Source organism: Anopheles coluzzii, chromosome 2 (genome assembly GCF_943734685.1).
Source record: "Anopheles coluzzii chromosome 2, AcolN3, whole genome shotgun sequence".
Classification (NCBI taxonomy): domain Eukaryota; kingdom Metazoa; phylum Arthropoda; class Insecta; order Diptera; family Culicidae; genus Anopheles; species Anopheles coluzzii.
The window spans coordinates 13,891,936-13,906,641 of NC_064670.1; the positions used below are offsets into that span (position 1 = coordinate 13,891,936).

Below are 14,706 nucleotides of genomic sequence, written 5' to 3' on the forward strand. Positions count from 1 at the left end.
ACTCTGGTGTTTTCATACTAATTTTTGTGTGTGTGTGTTTTCTCTCTCTCAGCCATCCCGCTCATGTCGCCTCCGCCGAAGACGTTGAGGAACGCCGCCGCCAGGAAGGTGTGTTCGCGCTGCTCAACCTCGCCCAGATGACCTACTCGCCCGCCTCGTCCATGTCCTCGTCCACGTCCACGCTGTCGTCGCCCGCCTCGTCGACGGGTTCGCTGAAGCGTGCCGCACCGGCCAACGGTTCCTCCGACGCGCCGTACGCGCCGCTCCACAACAGCGCGTACCGGCTGCACCCCGCCACCGGTTCGCCCGATCGCGTCCGAACGGGCTCGCCACAGCTCCCGCCGGCCCACCAACATCACCAGCATCTGCACCATCACCTGCAAGCGAACGGGCATACTATGCATGCCGACCAGCAGCAGCAGCAGGCTGTAAACACTCCTGCCGGCGGCAACATTCTGCAAACGATGCCGATCGTTTCGTACTACGGCGGTGGTGGTGGAGGCAGCACCAGCAGCAGCAGCACCAGCAGTGTCGATCTAGCCCGCCAGTACGCTTCGCCGCCACCGGCAAAGAAAACCAAACCACGCTCATCGCTCAAGAAGCTGAAGAAAAAGTCGCTCGGCCGGTAATGCACTGGGTCGCGCCACCGTTGGCATCGGCCGCATCGCTGCTGCGGTACCGTCCCGATCTGGAACGACTGACAACACACAAACACACACACACACACACACACATCCGCACCGCTCGCACGCATCACCGCACTGGGCGGTGCGGTGGGCGGACCCTCTAGATTCATCACTGGACGCGCGCACTAAATTGTTACTATTGTTGCTGCTCTTAGCGAAGCACACTACTGTTGAATTCACGTTAATATTTTAAAAAGCGAAACTCTCATCCCCGCGAAAGTATGGGAGCTGGCGGGGGGGCAGGAAAAAAAAGGAAAAGCTATAGGAAACGCCAACAATGTCTTCCATTGTTCGTTTCCCCGTTTAGATGTTCTTGTTCGGGTATTCTAACACTCTATTGCCTTATTGATGTACACACGGCGCACGGCGCAGAGCCGCGAGAGAGAGAGAGAAAGAGAGAGGGAACGGTTGCATGACTTTCGCAATTGCAATTGCACGTGTACAGCGCGGCACTGTACAATGGTACGCAGGACACCACTGTACGGGGAATGTATAAAGTGTGATAACATGTTGGAACACCTTTGCATCTGTTTTACCTCGCCAATCCCATCTCCTCCCTCTCCACAGGGGGGCCGGTTTCGGCTTGCAACCACCGTACCCGTGCGTGTCTCTTTCTCCTGGCGCATCTGTTTCAACCACGTTCACCTGCGAACTGTTTTTAATCCCGTGTTTTAGCTATCTTTCGTTGCTGTTTTGTGTGTTAGTGGATCGATTTTGTGTGCGAAACACGGCACCCCGATGCAGTAGTAGTAGTAGTAGTAATATAGCAGTTAGGTGTTAGGTGGGTGTGTGCGTTGTTTTCGCCACTTGAAATCATCAAAGCGGTTCGGTAGAGTTGAACTCTCCTGCGAGAAAAGTAAAAAAACAAACAAGCAACAAATCTCTAAGAGAGGAAATTGTAAATCGTTTTCAAAAAATGGTTCCCATCCAGCTGCTGGAATAGGTTTTCGTTAGACACAGGCCTCCGTTGTACGGAAAGCGGGCGAGAAGCATGTTAGGAGGAGCATGTTCGTTAATGCTTTCGCAAGTTTGTTCACCGAAGCACAAGCATAGCTTGTTGTCCGAGCTCGTTTTTAGTGGCACCCGTCGGAAGGGTGTTTCCGCTGTTCCCCGTTTAGCGTAGAACACAATCCTCGCCTTTGCGTATAGCTTGTTTTGTTATTTTCTTTTATTGGGCCGTGTTTTGTAGGTCCTGTTTTCATCATGTTTCCATTACAATCAACCATTTGCTTAATTGTTTTTCGGTTTAGTGTAGTGTAGAGATGTAGGAACGATTGTGAGCGGAGTTTTACTATTTTCCCGCATAACACGCATCGGCCACCCCGTGTACAGTGCTCGTTTAGCAAACGAAGCTGCAAGAAGCCAATCAATGAAGTTTGTAATGTAAGAAACCCTTTACCTAACAGCAGCAAGACAAAGAAAATGAATGAAGAAAGAGAGAGAGAGAGAGAGATAGAGCGAGAAAGAGAGATAGTGAAGGAGAGTGAAAGATAGAGAGAGAGAGCAGGGGAAAGGTGCGGAAACGCGCAAACCGTAGTCAAAATGGCACCAAAATTGCATTTTTTGTTTGTTTTTATATACTTGTTTAACAGTTGTTTCGATTTTAGTGCTCCGTGTTTATGTTTGCCCCTATTTGTTAGCAGTTATCGATTACAAAGCAAACGTGTCGTCTAGCCGCGGCGGGGTAGTATCGATATACTACCTTTGAGCGGGGCGAACTTGCTAAGACTAATTAACGTTATGTTCTATGCATACATTTATATATCTTTATATATATATATATATATATACATCTACATACAGCTAAGAGAAGAATAAGAAACGAGTGATTTATGATATGATAAGCGAAAAATAAGTGGAAAGTGAAGGAGTGTGACAGGGGATCATCGCCTCCGAAACCGACCGAACCACACCATAGAAGAAAAAGAAGAAGAAGAAGAAGAAAAAAAGGAAAGTGGTCAACACACAGCACTTATCTACTCGCGCCTTCAATATAGTTATTCACTTATCCCCTAACACACCATTGTCCTACTATCGATTAAGAAGATCCTGACCGATTTTTGCTATAAAACCAGACGCGGGGAGAGGCGGTTGGAAGGTGATGTGTTCGGTCCCCGTCCCCAAACGTGATGATAGCGCCATTTTCCCCCTCCTCCCAATTTGGGGCGATGCTTCAATCAAACTATTGTTTACGAACGTTAACGTTTAAGGTGTAATTTGTGCGACGTAAGCCGTTCAAGCGTCAAGCGAGATGCCATCGAAGGGGAAGAAGGCCAGCGCCGGTAGGAAGAGAAAAAGATAATAGAAAAACGGATTTCAGTACGGTTTTCCCCCCTCTTTGGATGACTTTCCCAATATCGGTGGAACGCAAACCGTGTAGTAGCGTAATGATGTGCGAGAAGCCGGGGTGGTTGAGTTGCTACGTTTATCTAGTGCTTTACATACTTCCTTGTTTAAGTTTGACAGTTTGTTTGACTATTACTACTACTACTAATTGTAATATCACGTATTTTCACGTACGCCAATCATATGTAGTTGGGTAAGCAAAAGAGAGAGACAGAGAGAGAGAGAGAGAGAGAGAGAGAGAGAGAGAGAAAGAAAAACAAACACACCTAACATAAGCAATCAAATGAGTAAGGATGTTAACGTGTAACGCGCTGCACGGACCAAGGAAGGGGAGGGATGGCAGGCAGGTTTAGGAAAAGGAACCTGGTGTCCTGGTGCGGCATTCAGTAATGCAACAGAAGCAACGTAATCATCTACTTATATAGTCCCCTTTATATTGGCAATGAAAGGCGTATAGAAGCAAAAATGCATCATCCTCCCGTAGCCGCCTTGTCGTCGACGTAGCTTCCTGTCGAACTTAAGCCCTGTTTGTTTGCGTTACTATTAGCAACTGTTTTTTTCTTATTAACTAAACTAAAGAAAAGAAAGGAAAAACAACCCCCCCCCCCATCTCCCTTTTTGATATAAAATCTATCCCGGTTGATCATGTACACTGTTGATTGCCTAGTTTTCTAGTGATTAGTTAGCTACAAATAGAACACTGAGCCAGAAGCGATACACACATATAGCCACGCGGTGTGCGTGCGACTATTGGGTGAGCTAGGCTAGCCGGACTACTAGACGGTGGATTTGTTTGTTGAATAAGTTTAGCAATAGTAGCAAGTAGCACAGCAGTTTATTGTAATACGAAAATATGGCGCTAAATGATATTTAATAGCAAATGATTGATTTCAGAATAAGAAGAACATTTTTCGTTGTTTTATTTCTTTTCTGTTTTGGTTTTGGTTTTGTTTTATGTTCATTTTGTTGTCTTTCTCTTTCTGCTTGTTTTTTCTTCTCTATTCTTTTCTTCTTTTTTTTGTACTGTTGTGTTTTCTCTACTTTGATAATGTTTTGTCTATTATCATTTTTTCATTCTTTTCTTTTATCTTCTTTTGTGCCTTTTTTTTCTTTTTTACATTGTTTATCTTTTATTATTTCTAGTTTTACTTTTGATGTTTTTATTCTTTTGTATTTTTTACCTTTCAGTTTACTCTTTCTTGGTTTTCTTATACAGGATGTATGACTGCTGTGCCGATCGTTATTCCAAGAAGCAGTGCAAAACGCTACCAAACGCTTCGGGGAGGGGTGAGGGGTATGTTTTTATTTGTTTAATTATCATCCTTATCACACTACTTTTCATCTGCAATAAGCTCCTTTCCTCATAAGGGGGGGACGCTGGTGGTGCAAGGCGGGTGCACACCAGCAAAACACACTTAAAAAGCGCTGAACAATCATAATCATGTCGATCAAGAGCATGCAAACAAAAAAAATCACTGTTTATTCTAAAGATAAACACTAAATTACTTTACAACAACGCATATATATATATATATGTAGAGAAAAGCATGGGAAAAAGCATGGGAGAATTATTTTCTAACGCGCAAACGGGTCGTGGGGAAAATGGCGGGAGAGACGAACGATAAAACGATAATCATCATTTAGTACGCTTGCTGCTGTTGCTAGTGGGCGTGTGTGTGCGTGTGTGTGCGTGTGGGTGTAGTATGAACATGGATAACATAATGCACTACAATTTCAATGCTAAAACATGTTGTTTGTTTAAAGTATCCCTCTATCTCTCTCTCTCCTTCTCTCTTCTCTACTAGAGCGCCTTAATTTATCGTACACGCACTGTTTTACACCTTTTTATGCAGCTGGCAGCCGGCACTATCGTAAGTAAGAGAAAGAGCCTTATAGAAGTAGCCGTTGTTTTTTTAAAGTAAAGTAGATCGATCGAGGAAGAGGACATAGATATATGGGCGCAAGAAGCTTCGTACGATGATTTCGATTGTGCCAAAACCTCTGATATATTGCAAAAAGAGACATCATCACAGCAAGAATGCAAACATCTCATCACACAAACTCAGTATCCATAAATATCGGCCACTGTACACCGAGCAAACAAGTACCCGAACGAGGTCAAAGTGCACGACGCTCGAAACTAACCACTGTACTGTAGCTTTATAGCGTGTATTTGTTAAGCCGTTAAGCAGGTAGCATCCTATCGCACTCACCCTATCGCGCTATCTTTCTCTGTTTCTCTCCTCCTTCTGTCCGTGGTTTCGTTCGATGGCGCTGTCAGAAGGCAAAAACAGTAGGATGTTGTGTGTAGCTGAATAGTAGAAGCAAAAGCCATAAATCAACCACACACACACCACATCTACCAGCGAGGAGAGATGGAAATGGTAACACAATTAAGCTAATTTAAAGCTAAATCAGAGATAGAAAGCGAATGAAGGGAAAACAACAACAACAAAAAAACACAAAAATATTAGAATACTAGAACCGAGCAAGGACAAAAGGAAAGAGAAGAACAAGGGGAATCATCTACTATAGTCTTCCAGATGTATATTTACACCTTTCTAAACCTTATGGCCCCGTTCACGTAGGCCATGAACGGCACGGAGCAAAGCGTTCGTTTCAAAGCGTTAACGCGTGTTTACTGTGTTACCTTTGAATGTGCTAAATGTATTTGTTTTTCTTTATTATTGGTCTATTATTTCTGTTAAAACTGGACAAGAGCACAGTTAAGATAGCAGTTTGCGCTGCTGCTTGCGGTTATAAATGTATGTAGTGTAAAGTTGTTTTCGTCGTACGCACGTTTGTAGGAAAGATCCGCAGCCTAAAAGGATAGAAAAGAGTGTGTGTGTGCGAGAGAGAGAGAGAGAGAGAGAGAGAGAGAGAGAGAGAGAGAGAGAGGGAGGGGGAGAGAAAGAGAGATATGATGCTCTGTATTTCGAGTGTTTGATTTTGATTCAAAACAGGTGCCTAAATGCCCAATGAATGTTGTTACACTGTCTGAAAGAGCTTTAAAGTTTAGGTTTAACTCTATATAGCAAAAGCGCCGATTCCTTCGTTAGGTTTGCTTGTTATACAAACTCTATACCCTCTATTGTAGCTGTTTTGTTCAAATCATACAAATTTACTAAAAAAAAACCAAACTAAATAAGAACATTCACAGTGAAAAAAACAATGCGCATACTCACATACAAGTAAATCACTCGCACATATGATATTTATATTATATATACATGCAAACATATATATATACATATACATATAGTTAAAAGAACTTGGGGGAGGGTAGAAAGGCAAAAGCAAGCAAGCATGCAAACAAACAAACAAACAAACAAATCCTTTATCGTTGAACAAACGAAAAATAGACTGCACTGGAAAATAATTACTCTATACACTCGTAAACTATTAAACAAAACCAAGCATAGCAAAGAAGCAAAAGCGGGTAGTCTTGGGTGTAGTGCAATTGAAAGCAGAAGAAAGAAAACTGATACAAAAATAAAGAGAAAAAGAAATCATTATTAGTACGAAAAGAAGTGTGTAAACTATTTGCAAAGATAGGCGTAGGCGGGACGGAAAAGGACAAACAAAAACATGCAACTATAAATGCAAAAAGATGAAACAAAAATATAAAACACAGAAGCAATACACTTTTTCAATGTCTTACTCTCTTTACACAGCTAACAAAACAAAAAAGAAGAGGAAGTGGAAGAATATGGTAGAAGGCAAAAGGAGAAAAAAGAGATAAAAACAAGTAAGAAAAATATAGAAATCGTAGAAATATTGTACACCTTTAGCAAGCAAATGCCTGAAGTAGTAATGACTTACCAAAGCAAATCTCTTTGCCTGCTCCTTATAAAAAGGAAAGAAAACAAAACAAAACAAAAGACAAAAAAAAACAAATCTTCACTCAAACACCATGGTTTTTACACAACAAAGCAAAGCAACAAGAACAACAAAAAAAAAGTATGTTATACAAAGGGTAACACAACAGGAACAAAAAGCCAACTAACCTGTTTATACAACAAAAACACAACATTATAGTAATAAAACACACAAACACACACACACATATTGCATACACATAGTTCTCTCACGCGAAGCGACCAGGCGGTAGCAGTAGAAGGCAGCCCGGTACCGTACCGTACCGCTGTACAAAAACCACTCATCCTTAAAAGAGATGCAATTAAAGACGACACGGTGTGCGTAGGGCATGCCGTAGAATGGAGTACAATACAACATGGTATGCATGGTACAAGTAGAGCCTGTGGAGCCTGTGTGGACACAGCGTATCAGCAGCACACAGCACCACACTTCCTTCCCTTGTATCTTGTACTAAAGCTCTCTGCAAACTGCAGCAACACAATAGGAGTTCAGGATGAAGGCGCTGAAGCTATCCTTTAGAAGGGGTATATCACACACACACACACACACACACACACACACACACACACACACACACACACACACACACACACAGTCCGACAGCTTGTCAAACACTATACAATCGCACGGGCACGAGCAGAGAGAAGATACAGATCGATCGAAGATCGTGAAAAGGGCTAGACTAATGGTAGGAGCTGTTCTTCTAAGCCACTGTGCAGTGGATCGGTGGTACCGAATACGAATGTTGAGTAAATAATAAAAATCTTCAAAAACAAGGCGTAACGACAGTGTCCAGGGATGATCATCATGATGACTTCCAAAATTCCAATATGATGTGATGTGAGCTCGACTACTTCATTTGAGACTTGAAGCAATTTGATTAGTTCTTCTCGGATGACCTTCTTTTCTACACCTTAAAAGCCAACACCTTTACCCAAGGTTAATCCATCCAGTTGTTGGTAATTTTTTTATTATAGGAGATGTTCCTCTACTACATATTCCAATACAACAAACAGCTAGTGCAGCCGCGCGCGCTTGTGACGTGCTACTTCTTGTATCGTTTTTTTTGTCTGTTAGCAAAACCAATGTGTCTAAATTTGCAAATCGTTCGCTCTTTGCACAAAATCACCCCACACCCTCCCTACTCCCATTTCACCCCACCAATCCAGGGGGAGAGACAACGAGACAACCACACACGGCAAAATTCGGTACGTTCCAATGGGAGGGGCGCGAAGGAAGCAGAAGGATCCAACTACGCAAGCCTGCCTGTCTGCCTGTGGGCCAACAGCTAACAACAGTAAAATTCAGTTTTATGGTTGATGATGATTGATGAACAATCAATGGGAGGCGAGAGAGAGAGAGATGGAACTCTTCCGGAACTCTTTCGTCGTCCTCCTTTTCACAGCAAATAATTTACCATTCCACTATCGCGATCTGTGCCATTTGTGCGTGCACGAAGACGCCGAAAGCTGTCGCCCAACCGCCGCTTACACCAGATAGTTGGCCTCGTTGGCATCGAAGAGAATGTGCTTCAGTCCACCGTCGCTCAGGTGCATGTTCTCCTTGCGATAGTGATGCGGTATGCCGTTGGGGCATTTGCCGGTGCTGGTGGTGGTGGTGGTGGTGTTGCTGCAGGCCCCGTTTGCGGTCGGCGGTACAGCAGCCGGGCACGGAATCGCCACAATCGCTACCTCGCGCAGCTTGGTCATGTGGACGAGATTCTTGTAGAAGAGCCGAATGACGCACCAGACGGTTGCGTTGAAGATGAACATGATCGTGCAGAAACCCCCTGAAATAGAGGAAAGAGGGGGGGATGGGGGGATGAGAGAGTAGCAACGAGAGTTAACAAGGTAAGCATTTTCCGGCGCTCCTTACAGTACTCCCATTCGGCGACGTATTGGTAGGTGGAGTCATTGCAGCCGCACGCCAGCACCACCGACCCGATGGCAAGCGTACCGAAGAAGTCCACCACCATCCAGGGGATGAAGAACTCGTGCCGGTTGCGAAGCGTACCGATCAAAAGCCCCAGGCAGCTCAGCACATAGATGGTGGCAACCGTTGTGCCGATGTAAAGCACGCAAAGCGTCACTGCAAAAGGGAAACCCGAGTTGGAACATTAAATTCTACCAGTTTTACGACCCTAGCCACCCCAAAAAAAAAAAAAACACTTAACCTACCGGAAGCGAGCTTTTCCGCGGACTTGAAGCGCCACTCGTTGATCGACTCCTCCTGCTCGCTCGTCGTCCAGATGTACTCGCCATCCTTCTGGTCGGCGATGCTCATCTGCAGGATGGTGCTCATCTCCTCGGCATGCGCCAGCCCGAGCAGCATCACAAACAGGAACACGTGTGCCGTCAGCTGGAATGGAAGCGGGAAGGGGGTTGTATAATGTGCACGTAATAAAACTTGCGATGCGATGCACCGCAACGGTTCGAGCGGAAATTGCCCCAACCGCCAGAGCGCGCTTACCACTTTATAGATGGCGATGAGAATGGCCGTGACGCGCAGATATTTGGGCGACAGCGGCAAGTTGACGGCCTCGATGATTCGATTAACGAGCTGCATTTTGCTGTGGCCTGGTGCTTGGCTGCTGCCACTGCCGAGCGCTCTGGTGATGATTATTATCGACAACTTCCTGTCACCGGAGAATGGCAAAAGAGGAATGTGGTATGCAGGATGTTAGGATGAGGAACGCGCTTCCAGCAAATCAGAACAAAGGATGCTATGGAAAGGGGTTGCTGTAGTGTGTGTGTGTGTGTGTGTGTTTCTTTTTTGCGACACTATAGTTCTCTACCCTTTCTTACCGACCGAGTACGGAAAATGGCGCAGTGTGCCTTGCAGTTGCTATGGAGGCGCCTGGTTTTTTTCGCCTTCTCGCTTCTTGGTTCTCTTTGGAAGAAAACGCGCTGCAAAAGCGGTTGAAAACACGGAAGGTGTGTTGCAAGTTACGGCCAGGTTACGGTCTGTAACTAGTAGCACTACTGGCACCAAAACGAAGCACTTTCTTTGCCGGAGAACGCAGCAGATCCAGCAGGTTCCCGGAGGTGTTTGTGTTTGTGTCCCTAGCTGGAAGAGAGTTACATCGTGACTGATGGGAACAAAAATCGAATCGAGTCGTCCTTCGGTTTTCGGTTTGCGGCTTGCTCTGGTAGTGGGTTTGCGGGGAAAGGGATTGTCTGGGGGAGGGATGAGTGTAATGTTTTTATTCATGGAGCATGCGCCGTTGTAGTTGGAGCGGGTCGTGTTCGTGGTGTTTTTGTGAACGTAAACAATCGAAAAAACGAGTGGATTCGCTGGGTTATAAAACGCGCAGCCAATGACAGTAAAAAAAAATCATCATCAGGAGCATGTTGAACATGTGTTTTAAAATTTTCTTAAAAGGATTTATTGCTTTGTACCAAAGTTTTGATTTAATTTTTTTTAATGATTTTTTTGAATTAAATTATTTTTTAATTATTTTTGTTTGTAGGAAAACGTCAACAGACAGCTTAAGCGCACAACATGGTTGGTCGACAAAAGTCGACAAAATGGGGTTTGTGTCTCGGGTAAATTGGATTGATCTGTTGCGATTTCAAAGATTAATTGCTGAATTGAAGAAACAATGAAATGTAATCGGTTTATGGAAAAACAGTGAAATTTAAAAAGTTAACATAAAAACTTAAGAGCTAAAAATACTAAAAACTGCACTTGTGTAATAATTAATTTCTCTGTCTATTGTTATTTCATATTATTGAATAAAACAGACGAAGTTCGATTTAAACAATTCAACACAAAATTAAGGCACTGACAAAACACATTCATATAGTTTTTTTTTTTGTAGAATTTTCATTTCAACTCTACTGCAAAATATCACAATTTGGATGCTGGCGAAGTCTAAACCACGCTTTAGCGAACGCTCTCCCCAAATCACTCTCACCGCTCTCGCAGTGTGTGAGTGCGATGCAGCCAGTGCTGCTCTCATTCTGTTTCGCTCATTCTAATGTCCCAAGCTGACCGGCGTGCCGGTGCGATGCGTACGAGTAGACAGAGAGAGAGAGAGAGAGTGCAAAGAACAAAATAATTGCTCTCCATCTCGCTCTCTCTATATCTCACTGTCTCACTCTCTCTGCTGCGTTTATAAAGACGATGATTTTATGCTACAGGCGCCCGGCAAACGAACGGTGTGCGCTCTCGTTCTCTCTGTCTCGCATCTCTCTTCCTCTCGATCGCACGCTCTCTCTCGCAACATCCGAGCGGACGTACGGGCAGGTTTCGCTGTACGCTCGGGCACTACTTTCAAAGTGTATTTCGCCGCGTACGTATCTCTCGAAGCCTGGGCAACGGATCAGTAGGAAACTTCTGCCGGCGTGAAAGATCCCGTGATCAGGTGCGATCGACGGACGGGTTGGTGGCAAGTGCAAGTGAGTGTGAGTGTGTTTTTAAAGGAGGGGGGGATAAATTTAAATTATCACGCATTCGTGTGTGGGTTTGATTGAATGAAGAGAAACGATCGAAACAATCAGCGTGTTTTAGGCAAGGAGGAGAAAAAGTGTTACTAGCAAGTGGAGATTAGTGTGTGACTGTGTATTACAAATATTTTACAAGTTATGCGATTACACCATGCTAAGGAAACTATCGAAGAAAAAACCCCAGTCATCCATCATTTCCCACAGAAAAAAGTGTTGCAGTGTTGTTTTTGCTTATCCAAAACGTTGGAGTGTTTTCGAAAATATACTCCAAAAAAACAAAAAACCGTACCATTTTTTTCGAAACAGTCGCCCGCTGAAAAGCGGTAAACAACTAACAAACCTTCAAATGTGCCGTCAACGGTTGCGACAGCGGAACGCGTCCGCTCATAACAAACACTAGAATTTTTGGCCAATTTTGGGCAAGCCATTTTTACACACAAAAACGTTTCCAAGGCAACGCAGTGCGCCCAGTTGCCCTGTTCCCACGCAGCGGTTGAAAGAGATTTGCCACAAAAATGTTGGGCAAAGTGCACAAAAAAGATTAAACTTTATGCGACTGTGTAAAAGGCGGCTATCCTTCTCGTGCGTTGTGTTTTGTTTTAGCTGTGCTGTGATATTTTTGCTTTCTTGTGTGTTTTGCACTGCCGTCGTTTGCCGCTTGTGTGCGTTAGATCGGCGGCGATCTTTCCCCGATCTCTGTCATCGCTGTAGCGGATGGTGATGGTATTTTTACACCCAAAAGGTTGCCCCCGGCCAGGCCTGGCGATGTTTTTTGTTTTCTTTTTGTTTGTGTGTGTGGTGTTGCTGTTTGCATTGGAGAGGGACACACACACAAACGAAAACGATCAGTTACAAATGATCATCAGGTTGAGTGAAGCTTTCGAGCTGCTCTTCTTAACCTTCTAATAACTCGTTCGATCATCACTGCGTGTGTGTGTGTGTGTGTGTGTGTGTGTGTGTTGGGCGATGTTTTGAAAGGAAGCGCAAACCCACCGGAACCCGAAACCGGTCGAAACGTTCAGGCGCACGAATGCGTTCGAAGCAAAAAGACAACAAACGTACACACACCGAAGCGATCATTTGCTAGCCATTCTCTCGCAACGATCTCTCTTTCCCTCTCTCTCACACACACTGATCCCCGCACACGGTCTGTGACGTTTTCAGAGTGATTTCATTCCGCTTTTCATTCAACCTCTTGTTTCGCCCGATCTTCCCTAGCCGAGTGCACACGTGCGTATCTCTTCCCGAGTTGTTTGTTCACAGTGTGTGAGTGTATGTGCGTGTAGTTTAGTGTGTAGTGCACGCACGGTGACGAGATTCGTACCAGCGGCGTTGTGCGGAGTGTGTGTGTGCGTGTGTTTGATTTGCCTGTGGCGATGTTCTGCTAATGCGCGCTCACTGTCTCAATGACGTCGATCGCTGGTGCGATGAAATAGCATCAATCAATGAGCAGTGTGGTTTGGTGTGTGTGTTGATGTGTCTCATCTCATAGCGTAAAGAGCGCAGTGCAGTGTATACTGTGTGTGTGTGGGTGTGTATTAGAGTGTGCGTACGAGTGTGGGTGGATGGGTATTCAGTGTGAGTTAGTTTAGTGTTTGACGGTGGTGTACATACAAAAACATATAAAAACAACGATTGTGTACGGTGTGGAAGACAGCAAGCAGAGACAACAAACCTCACCAGAGAATACGAAGACGATCGTAGCCGATGGTTTGTTTCGCTCAACAGAGGTTAGTTTTGGGCCACTTTTTCCTATTAGCTTTCTCTACAATCCCTCAACAAGCAAGTAAGATTGATGAAATGTGTGTTGGTTTGCATTGTCTCCGAGTAGTTTTGATTGGAGCATTCGCAAACAACAGCACAACAAAAAGTACATCATCTCCCGTGTCTTGACGCCGTGATCTTGACGTTTTAGCGTTGGTATGCGTGCACGATGCACACGCACACATACACCCGACGGGGCTCAGGAATGCATGGCCCGGTGCCGGGGTTGTTTTCAGTTTCATAGTGGTGGTGGTGGTGGTGTTGCCGTTTGGTGCAAGATTTTAGCGTCCCGCCGTGTTGTGGGAATCATATGGGCAAACGGCAAACGAAAGCACGATGATCGTAAGGCACGAAGGAGAGAAAGAGAGGGAAAAACGCTACACAGCTTCCACTGGGAGTATAAGGAAGGTGGAGGATGAGGTGAGCCAGAGCGGCGGCCAGCATCGGAAGAAAATTCTTTTCCTTTTCTTTTCAATTTTCTTCCTTCTTGGTTTCGTCTTGGCTTTCTGCTGTGCCAGGGCTTTTTTTTGGGGGCACCAACGTTCCCCGGCGATCGTTTCATACCGCGCTCGCAAGGTATCAGTATTAATGGGTTGCTTCTCCGTCCGTCTGTTCTGTTTCTTCTCTGCCCTTTTGTGTTTGGGTGTGTGTGTGTGTGTGGAAAAGGTTTAAGAAAACGGGAGAATGAAAGACGGGCAAAGAGAGCCTGCCGTCTGCGGGGCAGAATTCCGAGCGCAAGAAAGCACGATCAAGTATCGAGTACAATATCGACCGATGAAACGAATCGATCTAGCCCGGATTCGATCCGGTATGAATGGGTGGATGAGGAGAGAGAGAGAGAGAGAGAGAGAGAGATAGAGAGAGAGAGAGAGAGAGAGAGAGAGAGAGAGAGAGAGAGAGAGAGAGAGAGAGAGAGAGAGAGGGAGAGGAGGCAGCGGCACAGTGCACAAGGGCGAGGGCTTTCCGGGTGTCGGCCTCTGTGATGGGACAAGTTGGGAGAGTAAAAGCAGAACAATTAGGGTTGTATGAGGTGTTTTGTTGTACATCTTTAGGGAATAAAGTTTTAGCTCATAAAAAAAAAGAAAATGACCTAAAGGACGTTTGGAAGCATCATTTCCATTAACTATTCATCGTAATAGACGTTAATAAATTGAATGTTTTGCATTGAAATACGTACTTCTAGAATGCAATTCAGCTCAATTCAAATTAACCTATTTATTGCTTTTATTTGATGAGCATATTCCTTATTTAAAATGGTGATATTACTTGTAGTAAAATACATTGTTTTATTGTTTTGTGTTGTCGTTCTACTATACTTTTACAAAACTTCCAATCCACATTTATTACAATCACAATCGCATATCGCATTTAAGCCTTAGAAATCTATTTACACAAAACAAATCCTTTATGTGCCGCTTTTCCTCAAGCAAAACGAATTGAGCAACAACAACCAAAAACATTCCAAACAAAACCTTTGATGTGAAAAACGAACGGGCGTTATTGAATGGTTTGCGGGAAACTCACCGCGTAGCGAATGTAAACGGTGCGACACCAATTGACTGCTTACGTACGAGTTTAGGCCA

The 14,706-nt window shown here is 44.5% G+C and overlaps 3 protein-coding genes across 19 annotated transcripts in view; 2 read left to right on the top strand and 1 right to left on the bottom strand.

Moving 5' to 3' along the window:
* The window catches only part of LOC120961588 (serine-rich adhesin for platelets), an 83,100-nt gene extending 79,146 nt beyond the window's left edge, over window positions 1-3,954 (top strand). For all 5 annotated transcript variants that reach the window (XM_040385392.2, XM_049606347.1, XM_040385393.2 and 2 more), the window contains one exon: window positions 53-3,954. In XM_040385392.2, coding sequence (XP_040241326.2) covers window positions 53-629 — 577 coding nt within the window. In that variant the 3' untranslated portion in view covers window positions 630-3,954. The remainder of the gene's footprint in view (window positions 1-52) is intronic.
* Window positions 3,955-7,851: 3,897 nt separating this feature from the next.
* LOC120961596 (uncharacterized) lies at window positions 7,852-10,057 on the bottom strand. Of its 3 annotated transcripts, none has more exons than XM_040385425.2 (5): window positions 9,716-10,057; window positions 9,381-9,633; window positions 9,089-9,269; window positions 8,787-8,999; window positions 7,852-8,700 (listed from the first exon to the last, which is right to left on the bottom strand). In XM_040385425.2, exons 2-5 carry the CDS (start codon window positions 9,474-9,476, stop codon window positions 8,399-8,401), a joined length of 792 nt encoding a protein of 263 aa, XP_040241359.2. In that variant the 5' UTR covers window positions 9,477-9,633; window positions 9,716-10,057; the 3' UTR covers window positions 7,852-8,398. The 3 variants fall into 3 exon arrangements, with proteins under 3 accessions (XP_040241359.2, XP_040241357.2, XP_040241358.2); XM_040385423.2 differs by having other exon boundaries at window positions 9,381-9,546; window positions 9,720-10,056; XM_040385424.2 differs by having other exon boundaries at window positions 9,381-9,546; window positions 9,716-10,056.
* A 1,057-nt stretch (window positions 10,058-11,114) lies between these two features.
* The window catches only part of LOC120961590 (interference hedgehog-like), an 82,513-nt gene continuing 78,921 nt past the window's right edge, over window positions 11,115-14,706 (top strand). For 5 of the 11 annotated variants that reach the window (XM_040385410.2, XM_040385408.2, XM_040385411.2 and 2 more), the window contains exons 1-2: window positions 11,115-11,311; window positions 12,578-13,089. The gene's annotated coding sequence lies outside the window, so the exon portion shown is untranslated. Of the gene's footprint in view, window positions 11,318-12,577; window positions 13,090-14,706 lie in introns of all 11 variants that reach the window. The other 6 variants (XM_040385401.2, XM_040385406.2, XM_040385405.2 and 3 more) reach the window with 3 other exon arrangements.